The sequence below is a fragment of the Sinocyclocheilus rhinocerous genome, unplaced genomic scaffold (genome assembly GCF_001515625.1).
Source record: "Sinocyclocheilus rhinocerous isolate Xijiao unplaced genomic scaffold, SAMN03320098_v1.1 scaffold1256, whole genome shotgun sequence".
NCBI lineage: Eukaryota > Metazoa > Chordata > Actinopteri > Cypriniformes > Cyprinidae > Sinocyclocheilus > Sinocyclocheilus rhinocerous.
The window spans coordinates 1,874,611-1,891,770 of NW_015646445.1; the positions used below are offsets into that span (position 1 = coordinate 1,874,611).

General features: G+C 35.9%; 1 protein-coding gene across 1 annotated transcript in view; it reads left to right on the forward strand.

Annotated features, from left to right (window-relative positions):
- The window catches only part of LOC107707823 (piwi-like protein 2), a 41,634-nt gene that overhangs the window by 17,877 nt on the left and 6,597 nt on the right, over nt 1-17,160 (forward strand). The window contains exons 9-18 of the mRNA XM_016511915.1: nt 3,867-3,947; nt 4,275-4,388; nt 5,506-5,694; nt 5,941-6,025; nt 9,976-10,065; nt 10,528-10,668; nt 13,125-13,238; nt 14,766-14,954; nt 15,137-15,238; nt 16,118-16,234. Coding sequence (XP_016367401.1) covers nt 3,867-3,947; nt 4,275-4,388; nt 5,506-5,694; nt 5,941-6,025; nt 9,976-10,065; nt 10,528-10,668; nt 13,125-13,238; nt 14,766-14,954; nt 15,137-15,238; nt 16,118-16,234 — 1,222 coding nt within the window. The remainder of the gene's footprint in view (nt 1-3,866; nt 3,948-4,274; nt 4,389-5,505; nt 5,695-5,940; nt 6,026-9,975; nt 10,066-10,527; nt 10,669-13,124; nt 13,239-14,765; nt 14,955-15,136; nt 15,239-16,117; nt 16,235-17,160) is intronic.

Sequence of the window (17,160 nt, forward strand, 5' to 3'; positions counted from 1 at the left end):
ATTAGATTAATCATATATGAGATTAATCCGATATTTATACAATATAAACATAATGTTACAACTTGTATATGTACAAAAAAACGCAAATGCACAAGTGAACTCGAAGTAAGTTACGTGCTAACCAGAATGTGTAACTTATGTTGTGGATGCGCTCTTCCCGCAACAACGCGCTGAAACACGACAAATTAAGCCAAAGAATTCACAACGTTTTATTATAATAGTGTTCTCATTATAATGTTATATATGCGCTGCTGTTTGAGCTGCGCTGAGCTAAAGATGATCACCGGTAAACTGAAGCGCTCTATTAGCCAAACGCGTTCTATATGTGATAAATCAGACCTATATGCATAAAATAAACACAATATTACAACGTACAATTGCACAAAAGGCTGCAAATGCACAAGCGAAAATAACTGCGCTTGTCATGAAGGTGCAGCTCCGTTGTGAATGCGCTCTTCCCGTAACAATGCGCTTAAACACAGGCGCACAAAGATTCCATTATTTAACAGTAATGTTCTTATTATATTATGACAGACTTTTCCTGCACATGTTGCACTTCACTGTATTTTCCTTTTCAAAGTGATTCCAATAGTATTTCAAGCAATTAAAAACCATCATGGCGAACAGTGCGCATCTGAAGTGTCTCTGCAGGAAATAATGCATTATTTATCGGCTTTAATATATCAGTCAAAAAATGTTATCGGTTCAATAACGATAACATTAAAATTAACATTTATCGGCCGATGCCGATATGGTGGCCGATATATCGTGCATCCCTATCAAATACATTTTAGTATATTTATTTTTCACTTGAGTTAGGGTATACAGCCTTAAGACTTTAACACATTACAAATATGATATGTAAATGTATTTTTAGTATACTTGGCATGAAATAAATGTATTTCAGATTAGTGCTGGGCGGTATGACAAAAAATTTATATCACAGTATTTTTCAAAATTATACCGGTTTCACGGTACATGACGGTATTTTTTTTTCATGCATGACCGGGTGTTAACCATATTTTCTACTGATTGAGAGGAAATACTGCAGTATGTTGACTTAGAATGCTCTATTTTACTGTCATGATGAGTGAATATTGTCAAAAAATACCACACTAAATAGTGACTAAACACGACCCCTTTTAATACTTTGTCAGTATGAATATTCTATGGAAAAAAGCCGCTAAAAGGGTCTGAAAGTTGCTAAATCTAGTGCTGAAGTCGCACTTGTGAGACGCGGGAGCTGATGGCAGGGGGCGGGGGATATTTGATATTTGTCAATGTGGATATTGTGGATGAGTTCTTCTGTGTCATCACGTTCTGTTAGTTCTACAGCTTCAGTTTCTGAACTTTCACGCTTAGTAACACATACAGCTGTTCCCTCACCACAGTGCAACAGTGAAAAGGGACCCCTTTCAAACAGTGTTGCGTTCCGAACCTTGTTTAAGCGACATATTGGGTATTATTGACAAAATACCGTATTGCGGTATTTTAAAAATTCATATCATAACAAAAATAAACACCGGTATTCGGTATGAACCGGTATACCGCCCAGCACTATTTCAGATACACTCACTGTAATCGGTAGAGGTCCCTGTGAAACATTGCAAGGGCAACATACATTAGCAAATTCATATACTGTAGATCCAAATGTACTGCAGTATGATGTGTTATTGTGAAAAGCTTCTGAAAACGTGTAGTGTGTCAGACAAACAGACAGATAGAGCAATGTGTAGTGCAGTTATCTGTAAGGGGTGAAAACTATGCACCATTAAGTCAAAATTGTGACCCTGGAGCACAAAAGCAGTCTTAAGTCGCTGGGGTATATTTGTAGCAATAGCCAAAAAAAACATTGTATGGGTCAAAATTATCGATTTTTCTTTTATGCCAAAAATCATTAGGATATTAAGTAAAGATCATGTTCCATGAAGATATTTAGTAAATTTCCTTCCGTAAATATATTAAAACTTAATTTTTGATTAGTAATATGCATTGCTAAGAACTTCATTTGGACAACTTTAAAGGTGATTTTCTCAGTATTTTGATTTTTTTGCACCCTCAGATTCCAGATTTTCAAATAGTTGTATCTCGGCCAAATATTGTCCTCCTATCCTAACAAACCATACATCAATGGAAAGCTTATTTATTTATAGCTTTCAGATGATTTAAAAAAATTGACCCTTATGACTGGTTTTGTGGTCCAAGGGTCATGGACTTGAAATTGAAATTGAATATCGAGAAAAAAAAACTCTGCCTCAGAGAGAATGTAACATCTCTCTCAGTGTTTTCAGTAGGCATAATTCTGTTACAGACAGACAAATAATTCTTCCCTCTATTGTAAGACAAAACCCTTAGCAGTCATATCGCTCAGCGGATTCCCTCGTGTGATGTCCTGGAGTTTCAGCACTGGGCCTGTCTGAAGTCAACCATGTTTGAAATCTACAATTAGCTGCGGTCTCGGTGGGGACTGAACACCCTGTTTGCTCTTGATAGCCTGGAGTGAAAACATGCTCCTGAGAGACTGCTCAGCTGTGCCTGCTTCACTCCGTTTCCCTCCACAGCGTCCGTTAAAGATCGGAGATGGGGGTCATCAAGCAGTTTTGGAAAATTAAATAAGTGTAATCGCATTAGTGAACCATGTGAACAACACGAAGAGGAGTGAAGACTGTGGCTTCTGTTCTGTGTTAAAGCAATGTTGCGGGTTCAGTGCAAGTTAAACCCATTCAACAGCATATGTGGCAGAATTTTGATTAGTGCAAAAATTAATATTGACTTCAAAAGGCAAAAAGCGAGGTTATTTACAATAGAAAATGAGTGGGAGTGGTTTTTGGAGAGTTTAAAGGCAGGAATGTGATGCTTTTGATTTTATTAAAGCTCTTATATTATTGGTTTAAATTGTTGTTTTTGCAGCAGTACAAGGTTCACACATTAGGTTGTCATGGCAAAAAAGTTGTAAAATTGTCTAAACAGAAAAGGGATATATCACAATGTAATCATGTTAATGCCTATGTTTACATCTTGTGGCCATACTGTTTGAACAGTAAGTATTTTAATGTTTACAATTTGGCCCCATTTGCAATACGTTAATTCTGCCGTGAAGTTAGAATTCATATTTAGTGGTAATCAAAAGGATTTCACCTGTTATTTTAGTATTATTTATACTGTTATAGAAATTACTAATTTTTTTTTTTTTTTTTTTTTTTTTTTATTAATGAGGGCAGTCACGGCTCTTGTCTGTCAGTCATTTTAGTGTCAGGGTTTAATTTGGTTTTGTTTGTGTATGTTTTTTTTGACTCTCAAAGCCGTGATTCCCCTTCACTTCCATTATATATATATATAGACTGACAGACTGCAACGGTTTGAGTTAAAAAATCTTCGTTTGTGTTCTACTGAAGAAACAAAGTCACCTACATCTTGGATGCCTTGGGGGTAAGCAGATAAACATCACATTTTAATTTTTGGGTGAACTATCCCTTTAACAGTAACAAAACTGGATTTTGCACATGAATTTAATGAATTTCAGTATAAATGTTATCCCCTCTCTTGTAAATTAGATTTTTGTTTCAATCAAGTTCGTAACAATTCTCAAAGACTACCAAGAACCGTTGGATCATTTATGGCCATTATTAAAGCAAATATTCAGTAAGGTATTGGGAAACGCTGCCAGTGTGAAAACACAACGTGAGCCTGCTGCTGTAGCGTGAGCGTGCGGTGCAAAACAGGCCATATTGTTGATCCCTGTGGAGTATTGCTCCAATTTTTCTGTGCATAGGAGAGAAGTCTTGTGCTATAATGACTTGTTGACAGTCAGCTCTGACATCTGACTTTTCCTGCTGCTTTCCTCTCATTCTTCCTCTCTGTTCTAGAGTGATGAAATTACTGGGGCTGAAGCTGGTGGGCAGAAACCATTACGACCCCAACGCTGTAGTGATTCTCGGCAAACACAGGTATTCTGCACTGACCTGATTGTTGTCTGTGATTGCGATCCAACCAGAATTGCTGTGCTCCACCTTGTTTGGTTTCACACCGACTCAAGATTCAGTATTTTTTAGAGGTCGACTGATAGTGGATTTTGCCGTCAACTATCGGTGCCGATTAATCGGCAAAACCGATACAGCGGTCGACCTCTAGTATTTTTCCACCTGACCTATGATTACTGGATGTGTTTGAACCGTTTCAGCACCACTTCCAATAATGCTTTGCATATTGATTCTCTGTCCAGGATCCTTGTGATAGTTTGTACCTAACTGTGTTTGTAAATGCGTGTCCATCAGGCTTCAGGTGTGGCCTGGATACTCCACCAGTATCAAGCACACTGATGGCGGCCTCTACCTCATTGTGGACGTCTCGCATAAGGTGCTGCGAAATGACTCTGTGCTGGATGTGATGTGAGTTTCAGTTGTAATCAATCATTCTGACATGCCCACATGTATGAATCGGTGCCACTTTGTCAGCTGAGTGTTTCGTTCCACTTCAAAGCTGTTCCAACATCTAGTGAGTAGCCAATCTAGAAAAAAGGAAAACTATGTATTTTTAAAATAAATAGGTTTATTTTTTGATTATTAACAAAACTTATTCTAGTGCAGCATTAAGCATTGCCCGTTTCACTTAAATTGTAAGTGCATCACTAAAGCAGTTTTTTTTTGTGCTAATCAAAGTTATTTTACCAGTGTTATTGTTGTAGTATTATTATAGTATTAATCAATAAAAAAATATATTAATAAAATTAATATTTTTAAATTGGCCAAATTCTAGTGCAGCATTGAGCATTGCTTCTAATCATTCATAGCAAAGACAATAGCAATATTCTTTGCCACAAGCTCAAGTGAAAAAAATAATCTAATATAGTAGAAAAAGTGAGAGAAATTTAGTATTTCATTTAGTTCAGAGTGGTATGGATGAAAAAAATCCAAAAACTAATTAAGGATTGACTATTTTACCCAAACATTATATCTATACTATGGACTTCTTGAAGTAATGCATCATTACTTCATAAACTGGGTTGAAATATTAGAATTAAAGATCTTTTACATGGTTTATCTAAATTCTTTCAGAATTTGTTTGTTTGTCATTACTCTGTTGTTGCCATCAGATAGCATTTGATGCTGACGTGGCATAAAACATTTTTTTTATTCAAATTAAAAAAATTCTAAATTGACCTGCAGTTCATTTCAGTTAAGATGCCATTTATGTTGACGCAAGTGTTAGAGACCATTGGTGATGTGACAAGCAGAGCTCAACTTTATGAAAATAAGCAGCGTTTTTCACAATGCAACAATGCAGTGACTAGGAATGGAAGTGCAGACAGCATCATGTGATATAGAGTAGCAGCCAAGAGCTCAGAGACTGTCTGATCTGCTGTGAGTGTTAGACAGCAATGCAGCTCATAGGTTTTGGATCAGAACTCATCTGTATAAAATGTTTGAAATGCATGCTAAATTTTAGGCTAAAATCATGTCATTTGCTTAACCCTGCTGTCTCTGAATAACCGTGTGTCTGCTGTAGGAACCTGATTTACCAGGGAAGTCGTGAGAGCTTTCAGGACGAATGCACAAAGGAGTTTGTCGGCTCAATCGTCATCACGCGCTATAATAACCGCACTTACCGTATCGATGACATCGAGTGGTCCAAGTCTCCCAAAGACACTTTCACCTTGGCTGACGGAACTGTGACCACGTTTGTCGATTACTACAGGTTCATCTGCTATGTGGAGAACCCGCTTCTCTGATTTAAGACCTGAATGCATGTAAAAGACACAACAGCTGGACCGTAACTTGTATAACTGGATATATACGATGCACATGACATTGCTAAAGTTCATACATTCATAAATAATAGCTCATTATAATAGCAGAGACAGATATATGCTAGTTTAGAGTGACAAATTACTGTTTTATTGTTTGTTTTGTCAATTTTCTGATTAGCTTTTTATATGCACAGAAAGAACTATGGCATCACCATAAAGGAACTGGACCAACCACTGCTCATCCATCGTCCAAAAGAGAGGTCCAAACCAGGAGGAAAGGTGATAAAATGCTTTTCAGGATTTCTGGAACGGAATGTGGTGCTGTTTTGTTTGCTTATGTTTTGGGTTATTAAAAAGCTTTAGAATGACAGTAGCTGCGTTTAAATGGACCCTACTAATCCGATCGTAATGGGACTAGAAGCACAATCAGAATAAAAAAGTCACATGTAAACACGTCAATCGGATTGAATTGGCCAGATCCGACTAAATATTTAGATCAGATTTTAAGGGGTGGTTTATTCCTTTTGTAATCCGAGCGAGAGGACATGTAAACACTTGATCGGATTGAAAACCGAAACTGGAAAGTACTGCGCATGCGCAGTGACGTAGAAATAGCGTAATGACGAATGACACGCGGAACGAGCTGTTCATCCTGGATGAAGTGTCATAAATGAGTGTCCAGTCATTATAAAACTCCCCTTTCACTCAGCAGCGCAACGTCCCACCAGTCCTTGTTTAAAGGGGTCATATGATGCGATTTCAATTTTTCCTTTCTCTTTGGAGTGTTACAAGCTCTTGGTGCATAAAGAAGATCTGTAAAGACTAAAGTCTCAAATCCAAAGAGATATTCTTTATAAAAGTTAAGAGTTAACCACACCTACCTAAAACGGCTCGTTCTAACACACCCCCACATATCTACATCACTATCCGCTGCATGTGGGTCAGTGGTGGTTTGAATGGCATGGGCTTAACTGAATTCAAACTCCTGCCATCTAGTGGTGTCATTGGGTACTGTTCTGTAACAGTTTATTTGGCCTGATTAATATTAATATAATAATATTTATATTAATAATAGATAAAGTGAACTACATCACACATCTGGGTGGCACAGGTGAATTAAGGAAATGTACCAGTCATATACACTACCACTTAAAAGATTGGAGTCGGTAGATTGATTTTTTTATTTTATTTTTTTTCAGGAGAAATGAATACAGGCGCATCTAAAAAAAATAGAATATCATGGAAAAGTTCTTTATTTTTTCTAATTTAATTACAAAAAGCAAACTTTCTTATATTCTAGATTCATTGCACACAAACTGAAATATTTCAAGAGGTTTTTTTTGTTTTAATTCTGATGGTTACAACTTACAGCTTAAAAAATTTGAATATTTTCTCAAAGATCAATCAAAAAAAATTTGATTTTAATTACGTTTTTAATTAAGTTTAATTATGCACTCAATACTTGGTTGGGGCTCCTTTTGCACGAATTACTGCTTCAATGCGGCGTGGCATGGAGGCGGTCAGCCTGTGGCACTGCTGAGGCGTTGTTGAAGCCCAGGTTGTTTTGATAGCGGCCTTCAGCTCGTCTGTATTGTTTGGTCGAATGTTACTTATCTTCCTCTTGACAATACCCCATAGATTCTCTATGGGGTTCAGGTCAGGTGAGTTGGCTGGCCAATCAAGCACAGTAATATCATGGTCTGCAAACCAGTTAGAAGTAGTTTTGTCACTGTGGGCAGGTGCTAAGTCCTGCTGCAAAATGAAATCAGCATCTCCAAAAAGCTTGTCAGCAGAAGAAAGCATGAAGTACTCTAAAATCTCCTGGTAGACGGCTGCATTGATTTTGGACTTGATAAAACACAGTGGGCCCCAGTCTTCCTCCAGACTCTGGGACCTTGATTTCCAAATGAAATGCAAAATTTACTTTCATCTGAAAAGAGGACTGTGGACCACTGAGCAACAGTCTAGTTCTTTTTCTCCTTAGCCCAGGTAAGATGCTTCTGACGTCGTTTCTGTTTCAGAAGTGGCTTGATAGCCCTTTTCCTGAAGACGTCTGAGCATGGTGGCTCTTGATGCACTGATTCCAGCTTCAGTCCACTCCTTGTGAAGCTCTCCCAAGGTCTTGAATCGGCTTTACCTGACAATCTTCCCAAGGCTTGCACCATCCCTGTTGCATGTGCACCTTTTCCTACCACACTTTTTCCTTCCAGTCAACTTTCTATGAATATATTTCGGTTCAGCACTTTGTGAACAGGCACCCCTTTCAGCGATGACCTTCTGTGGCTTACACTCCTTGTGAAGGGTGTCGATTGTCTTCTGGACAACTGTCAAGTCAGTAGTCTTCCCCATAATTGTGGTTGCATGTTCTAAACTAGCCCAGGAGGTACCCAGTATTTATACTCAAAATTAATAAAACTAATCAAGCTCAAAATGGAATATTCTAATTTTTTGAGATATTTAATTTTTAATTTTCCTAAGCTGTAAGTCGTAAACATCAGAATAAAAAAAAAAAAAAAACTATTTTAATATTTCAGTTTGTGTGCAATGAATCTAGAATATAAAAAAGTTTGCTTGTATGAATTAAATTACAAAAAATAAAGAACTTTTCCATGATGTTCTATTTTTTAATGCACCTGTATATTCAGCATTAAATTGATCGAAAGTGACAGTAAATATATTTAAAATGTTACAAAAGATTTATATTTCAAATAAAGGCTGTTCTTTTGAAGATTCTATTCATCAGAGAATCCTGAAAAAAAAAAATCACAAAAATATTAAGCAGCACAACTGCTTGTAACATTAATAATAATGAAATGTGTTCCTTAAAAAACAAATCAGCATTTTAGAATGATTTCTGAAGGATTCCGAATTGCTGAAAATTCAGATTTGAAACACAGGAATAAATTACACTTTTAAATATTAAAATAAAAAAAGTTATTTTCAATATTTCACAATATTGCTATTTTAATTTTATTTTTGATCAAATCAATGCAGCCTTGGTGAGCAGAAGTGACTTCTTTCAAAGCATTAAAAAATCATACTGATCCAAAACTTTTGAAATCTATTTAACAGGATTTTCCTCCAACTGGGTCATGCAGTGTCAAATCAACCAAATTTCAGAAACGTCCCCAGCTCAAATTTTTGATTTTGCTAAGATTTTTTCTGAAGAAAGATAAACACGTATGGTGATGAATGCCAAAATATTAGGGTTAGTAATTCACTATTTTGTAGAGGGGGGTGTTAAAATAACAATTTTCACCTGATATTCAGAGTCAAATAACAGGGCGGTCAAAAGTACTTTAGAAAGCATGCTTTAGGCAGCATCATTATGTTATTTTTACACCGAGATTGGTTGGTCTGTTAGTAAAATCTGTCGACTTGAGCAGTCTTTGTTGCATTATAGTATGTGCCAATAGTGACCATTCAAAAATGGGGAAAAGGTACATTTCAAGCTTATTCTCAAAAGTCTGCATGCCTGTAACTCAAGAAATATTAAAGATATCTTAATTCCCTTTTAGATATTTGGTCTTAACAAACTTTCTTTTGGCATCTTCATTTTTAAAGCCCTATGGTTCAGTTCCGGAGATATTAGAATTTCAATATGGCTTCAGGAGTAAATTGTTAAAGGGGTCATATGATGCTGCTAAAAAGAACATTATTTTGTGTATTTGGTGTAATGAAATGTGTTTATGCGGTTTAAAGTAAAAAAAACACATTATTTTCCACATACTGTACATTATTGTTTCTCCTCTATGCCCCGCCTTTTTGAAACGCGTCGATTTTTACAAAACTGGGGGCGTGTTCGAACGAGCCGTTTTAGGTAGGTGTGGCTAACTCTTAACTTTTATAAAGAATATCTCTTTGGATTTGAGACTTTAGTCTTTGCAACTTTACAGATCTTCTTTATGCACCAAGAGCTTGTAACACTCTAAAGAGAAAGGAAAAAATGAAATCGCATCATATGACCCCTTTAAAGTGTACACATTTTCAGTGTGGTCAAAAACCAAATGTGGGTCACTTCGCATACAGATGATACTTTTCCTTTAAAGAAGAATATCTGAATAACAAATAATGTTGAAACTAGAAATGAATCTTGTTTCCTTTTGTCAAAACAGCTGCATTGAACATACCTGTCTGAGTGACATAAATATTCGTTTTCCAAAGTACTAGGATGTGAATTTATTATGTGTAATACTAAGTACATGTGAATTTGATCCGTTTCATAACAGGTTATAACGGGTGAAATCCTGCTGCTGCCGGAACTCTCCTTCATGACCGGCATCCCTGAAAAAATGAGGAAAGACTTCAGAGTCATGAAGGTACAAATCAGTTACAAGTCAAACCATTCTCAAACACAGTCAGGTGGGTGAACGCTTTATTTTGCAAACTGTTCAGATATGTGACCCAGGACCACAAAACATAAGTCATAAGGACAATATTTGGCCGAGATGCAACTATTTGAAAATCTGGAATCTTGAGGGTGCAAAAAAATTATAATATTAAGAAAATCGCCTTTAAAGTTGTCTAAATGAAGTCCTTGGCGATGCATATTACTAATCAAAAATTAAGTTTTGATATATTTACGGTAGTAAATTTACAAAATATCTTCATGGAACATGATCTTTACTTAATTTCCTAATGATTTTTGGCATAAAAGAAAAATCGATAATTTTGACCCATACAATGTATTTTTGGCTATTGCTACAAATATACCCCAGCGACTTAACACTGCTTTTGTGCTCCAGGGTCACATATGGTTGTCTATTCGTCTTGTGTTTCAGGATCTGACCATGCACATCAATGTGGGAGCCGAGCAGCACACCCAGAGTCTCAAACAACTGCTGCACAACATCAACAGCAATAACGAAGCGGTCTCCGAGCTGGCCCGCTGGGGCCTCAGCATCAGCCAAGAGATTCTAGTGGTGAGAATGGAAACACGCACCTGACAGTGTAGTTCAGAGAACTTTTTGTGCCTTCGGTGTAGGGCTTGGCGATAATTCGATAACGATAATTATCGAGATATAATTTTCCTTGATAAAACTATATGAATAGTTCGATATAATGTTGTGCCAAAAGCGGAACGAAACAGCTCGACTCATTTGAATCGCGCCACACAGACCGTTTATCCGCTCGGATCAAAGTTCAAACTATATGTGTGGTTTTAACTGTGTTTATCATGATTTAAATTTATGCAACTATGGGAGACCAATGCTTAATTAAAAATAAATAAATAAAAACTTGGTCAGAATAAATTTAACCATATAAAACTGAGATTGCTACAATTTTTACAGATGTTACTGGTTTTGATAATGAAAAAAATTTACCTCCGCATCCTAACTCGAACTACTATCAAATGTGCATTTCTAAGAGACAAAAAAGTGATATTATTATTATTAATATTATCAGGCAACCCAAACCTGTTTCTTGATTTGAAACAATATCACTCATTAGAACATGCAGAAACTAAGAAATACATTTTTCTATTTAGATATTTATTTTGTTAAATCATTATAATGAGCCCAAATTAATGGTCTGGTTTCTACAACTTTCACTTTGGAGCAAAAATCTGGCTTAAACTTGAAGGAAATAAAGATTTGACATTTATCGTGATAATTATCGATATCGACTGATATGAAAAAATCATCGTGATTAATATATTATATTTTAAAATGTAATTTATTTCTGTGATCAAAGCTGTTCAAAAGAGCGTCGAAATAGTAAATTTTACTGTCACTTCTGACAAGTATTAATTTCTTTCAAAAGAAAAAAAACATTACTGACACATCCTTTGCATTAAAGTGCTATACGTCCACAGATCCATCGTCATTTTCAAAATACAAAATGTTCATTTTAACCCCTATTATAATGTTTCTAGATATATTATATTGCATTATTCTATATAGTTTATTATATATTCTTGTACTATATATCAGTTATCATTATCATTAATATTATTAAAGTCACTTAAAAATGTATATAGCATTATAGCACTTTAATGTTTTTATTTTTAGGATTTAATGGCGTTTTCTTGAATTATTGTTAGGGCTGTCACAATTCCTCAATTAAATTTGAGTACTCTATTATAAAAAATACTTGATTGCATTTTGCCCGGCCGATGAACTGGCAAAATATATGAAGTGAAGCACGAAATATTAAAACCATTTAAAAATCGTAATAAAAGAGAGTGCTATTATGAATTCACAAAGGCTGCGATTAAACAAAAATATGCGTTGCAGGTTTAATATGCGTGTAGGTTATGTGCATCTTGGAGCGGCTCCATTCACAGTAAATGCTGCTCCACACAAACAGTTATCATTCACATGCAAACTCCATCTCTGCATATGCTGTGAGTCTGATTTGCGTATAACGTTCATATGGGAACAATGTGCTCCATTCTATCAGATTTATACGGTAAATCATTTACAAACCTACGCCAACACAGCAGAATACATCATCTTTCTAAATAATACTAACTGTTTGTGACTTCAAAATAAAACCTTTGCGTTTGCATGTTTTGATGTCCACATGTTCTTGATGAAGAAATGACTGTAGCATTTATATCATAAAAAAGTGGCCAAATAAGAAAGATTAAGTGGACATTTGATTTTAAATGTTGGTTAGTCAATATTAAACAAGGATTAGATCATGCTGTAAAGGCATTTGATATAATACATAATGTACATAAGTTGTGATGATTATTGTTTTATTACTATATTATATATTTCAACTTTTGTTCAATAAATCCATATGATTGCTTGCTTTTTATATTTTATTTGAAACTATTTTTATTGCCTTGTTGCTATTATGTATGTATTTTAAGTCATTTTGAAGTCTATTGTTTGCTTAGGTCTGTTTTTATTTCCTCAATTTTTCAGAATAATCGACAGATTACTCGATTACCAAAATAATCGTTAGAGACAGCGATAAATATTGTATTTACCTGAGAGAAACCCAACAGTACCTGACAAATATCCATATACGGTTTTGTTTTTTGTGCCCGTTTTAAATGTAAAACAACAAAAAGATTACCATTTATAATGCAAATACACTTTCTTTTTGTTTTGAGTCAGAGTCTTTATGGATCGGTTAGAATCTAAATATAAAGCAGGGGGGGAATGAAAACTAGTTAATTCAAGCATTATTGTTATGTGTATGTATTTTTAAATCTCGACAGTGAAATGGAACATGTTTGAAAGAAAAAAAAGAATCCCTCATGTTAGCAAATGCAAGTAGTTTTGAACAATCACTAATGTTGGCATATTTGTCCTTTTCATTAATTGTATTAACTGTATTGATGTGCATACTGTCTTTTTTGTTCATGATACATTGGTGTGTTTGTAGCTAACATGAATTACTTAAACATTTTGTTTCTCCACAGACTCAAGGAAGAACTCTGCCCAGCGAGACCATCTGCTTGCATTCAGCTTCTTTTGTCACGTCTCCGGCAGTAGACTGGTCCAGAGAGGTGGTTCGAGACCCCTCCATCAGCACTGTGAGTCAGCACAGTCAGTGTAGGGTGTTTGAACGAAATCACTGAGAGTCGTTGGTTTGTGGGTGAGTGCACATGTCAGACTGATCAGAGGAGGTGGACTGCAGAACCTGCATGTTTTCAAAGGCTGGAGGTCTCACACCACAGAAAGAGAACAGCCTTGTTTGGCTTGAGTGAAAGAAATGTGTGGATTGAATTTGCACATTTTGTTTGAGGCACATCACACGTAGGTATTAAAGGGGTCATGAAATGGTCATTCCTGAGGTGTGCTTATCTTAATATGGTTCACCAGAAACGGTAATGATTTACATATAAATGGTCATTTTGTACCCTCTGATTTAAGCATGAAAGGGCATGTCTGCTGTGAGACTTCAATGTAAATGCCCACTGGTATGATTGGCTAACATCTTTGCACATGAAATAAGTAGGACTGTCACTAACAATTATTTTGGTAATCAAGAAATCGGTAGATTATTCTGACAAGTAATCATGTAAAAAAAAAAAAAAAAATTTTTTTTTGAGGTAATAAAAATAGAACTAAGCAAGCAAAAGACTTTAAAGACTTAAAATATATATAATAGCAACGAGGCATTGATAATTGGTTGAAATTAAATATCAAAAACAAGTATTCATATGGTTTTATTGAACAAAACCGTTAAAATACATAATGTAATCAAACAATATAATCATAGCTTATCTACATTATGTGTTGTATCAAATGTCTGCAGAAGGCACCAAAGGACTGATGGTGGTTTTTACACTTTCCCGCGATCTAATATTTGTTTAATATTGACTAAACAGCATTTAATTCAATTGTCTGCTTAATCTTTAATATTTGGACACTTTAAGTCAGAAATGCTACAACCACTGTAAACTCTTGAATATGTGGACATCAAAACATGTAAACTCAGAGCGAGGGTTTAGACTTTTATTTTGAAGTCGTGACGAACAGTTTGCATATTTAGACTTCACACGATACCAAATCCAGGCGTTTCAGAAGGGCCGAAAAGAATAATTCACATTTTAAACTGGGGAAATAGTTTTGAGTTTTGAAACGCTGAGTTTTTTTTATTAGAGTAACATCTTATATGTGAAAATATGATAAATGAATCAATTTCATGACCCCATTAATGTATGAGGCTTTGAAAAAACACCGAATAGAATTTCTGAACTAAATGACTCTTATGATCTGATTCGTTTTAGTGACTTCAAAAACGTATAGCTGGATTAGTATAGTCTGATTACTGAACAAAATGCCTTTTACAGTAGAGACGGTTAATTTGAATGAATTAGAAACACATAGCTGGACCATGCAAGTCTGATTTTTGAATAAGATGACTCTTGGGTTCATTTTAGTGAATCAAAACATGCTCTTATGAACTTATGAAAAAGATGATCATTATAGTGTAAAAATGATCTTTGGATGTTTTGAACTCGACAGAATGGAAAGCCCCAATCTCATTCTCTCACACTGCTCTTATGTAGTTCTTCCTGTCTACTGTATTTGTCTCCGGATTGCTCTCTTGTCAGGTTCCTCTGAACTGCTGGGCTGTTTTCTATCCCCGGCGGGCAACCGATCAGGCAGAGGAGCTCGTGACTACTTTTACGAGGGTAGCCGGACCAATGGGCATCAGAATTGAGCGGCCCATCCGCGTAGAGCTACGGGATGATCGAACCGAGACCTTCGTCAAGAGCATTCACTCTCAACTCACCAGTGAGGTGGGGAAGTGCACTACACAGAGAGACTTGGAAAAACTGTAATGAAAGAGCTTTGGAACGTTTACTGTTCTCTCAGAGAGCAGTGTTACTCTCTATGGGCCATGGCTCTTTTGGCTTTGTAGTGCATTGGGGTATTATCTAAATACCGTAGTATATAGTATATTGTCTCTCCTGGTTTTCAGCCCCGTGTGCAGCTGGTCGTGTGCATTATGACCGGAAACAGAGACGACCTGTACAGCGCCATCAAAAAGCTCTGCTGCATCCAGAGTCCAGTACCATCACAGGTTTCATCGAAACACAATTCCTTTGCATTTCATTGTTCAGTTGCTGTTTATGTAACACATACACTACTGTTCAAAGATTTTTTTAAATGTTTTTGAAAGAAGTATCTTATGCCCACCAGGGCAACATTTATTTAATAAGAAATATTTTGTAATATTGTGATATGGTTTTATATTTTAGTATATATTAAAATGTATTTTATTCCTGTGATCAAAGCTGAATTTTCAGCATCATTACTCCAGTCTTCAGTGTCACATGATCCTTCAGAAATCTTTCTAATATGCTGATTTGCTGCTCAAGAAACATTTCTCATTATTATCGATGTTGCGAACAGTTGTGCTGCTTGAATAGAGAGTTCAGAAGAACAGCATTTTTTTACATTTTGTATTTACTCACTTTTGTTCAGTTAAATGCATCCTTGCTGGACAAAAGTACATTTCCTCAGCCTTTAAAACGATGTTGTAAACGTTATTTCAATGTTTTGCCTGAAAGATAATACCTCTGACCACTTCATTTGTACTGAAATTCAATTTTGAATTATTTTAATATATTTTTAATCCCATGTCAGTGGAATTATTTAGCTGTTAAAGGGTTAGTTCAACCAAGAATTACTCACCCTCATGTCGTTCTAAACCCATAAGACCTTTGTTCATCTCCGGAACACAAATTAAGATATTTTTTATGAAATCTAAGAGCTCTTTTACCCTGCATAGACAGCAATGGAACTACCAAGTTCAAGGCCCAGAGAGGTAGTAATTAATGACAGAATTTAAATTTTTGTGTGGACTAGCCCTTTAATTAGCTGGGGGTTTTTTGCCTTGCGTATTTGTGGCAGCATGTATTCATATTAAACATTTCACATCTGTGACACTTATTCCCAGGCCATCAACGTACGGACCATCTCGCAGCCACAGAAGCTCCGCAGCATCGCTCAAAAGATCCTTCTGCAGATTAACTGCAAACTGGGAGGAGAGCTGTGGACGGTAAATGTTCCTCTGGTGAGTGTGTGCTAATCAGACCTTTTTCCCCACGGGTGGCCCTAAAGTTACCCTACTGTATCACGCTCTTGATTAAAAAATGCTAAAGTAAATATGGAGTATCAGGAATGAACCTGAAAATGGTCACTGCACTGTGAGAACTGATATACGATAGCTAGGTGTGATCCATTTTCTGTTTATTTTTTTTAATGCATTGTTGGTCAAGTTTCAATATTTATTCCTAGGTTCACATCTTGACTTTTATTACCTAGACACCAGCCGCAACAAACTCATTAATAGTCTTGAGCTGGTGGGAGAACATTATAATATCATTAATATTAAAATGGACTAAGTCTTTTCTTTCTTGTTTTTCAAACTTTAATTATTTGTTCACAAGTTTTAAATAACCTATAATGGATTAAATATGATGTAATTAGGGCTGGGTAAAAAATATCGATATCTCGATATTAATCGATTCTCATTTTTACGGAACGATATCGATTCTTAAATCCCAAGAATCGATTAGTCCTGTTTTCAGTTAATGGACGGAACGTTGAAGGTCACCTCCCATCCAATATATTGCAATAAGCATTGTGCTTTGGTGCTTTTAATATGAAACAAAGTCTCAGATTTAAATTTCTGTCCGTTGTATTGCAGTATTCAAACAATAAATACCGTTTTGGCGCTGTTTAATGCGGAGTGACAGATCGTTGTAGCGCCTCGATCATCAGACGCGGCAGCGCGAGGCGCACGTGAACTGATCATCTCCTCCACATTAATACAAGTTTCAGCACAAAATAAACATGACTAAACATCCGAAGGTAAGTTAAAAGAAAGAGTACAATGTCACGTAACGTCACATTTACCTCAGAAAAACATATTTGGTGACCATAAACTCATTAGTCAGATAGAAAAATAAACTGTAGAGAGGGGTATTTTGCTAAATA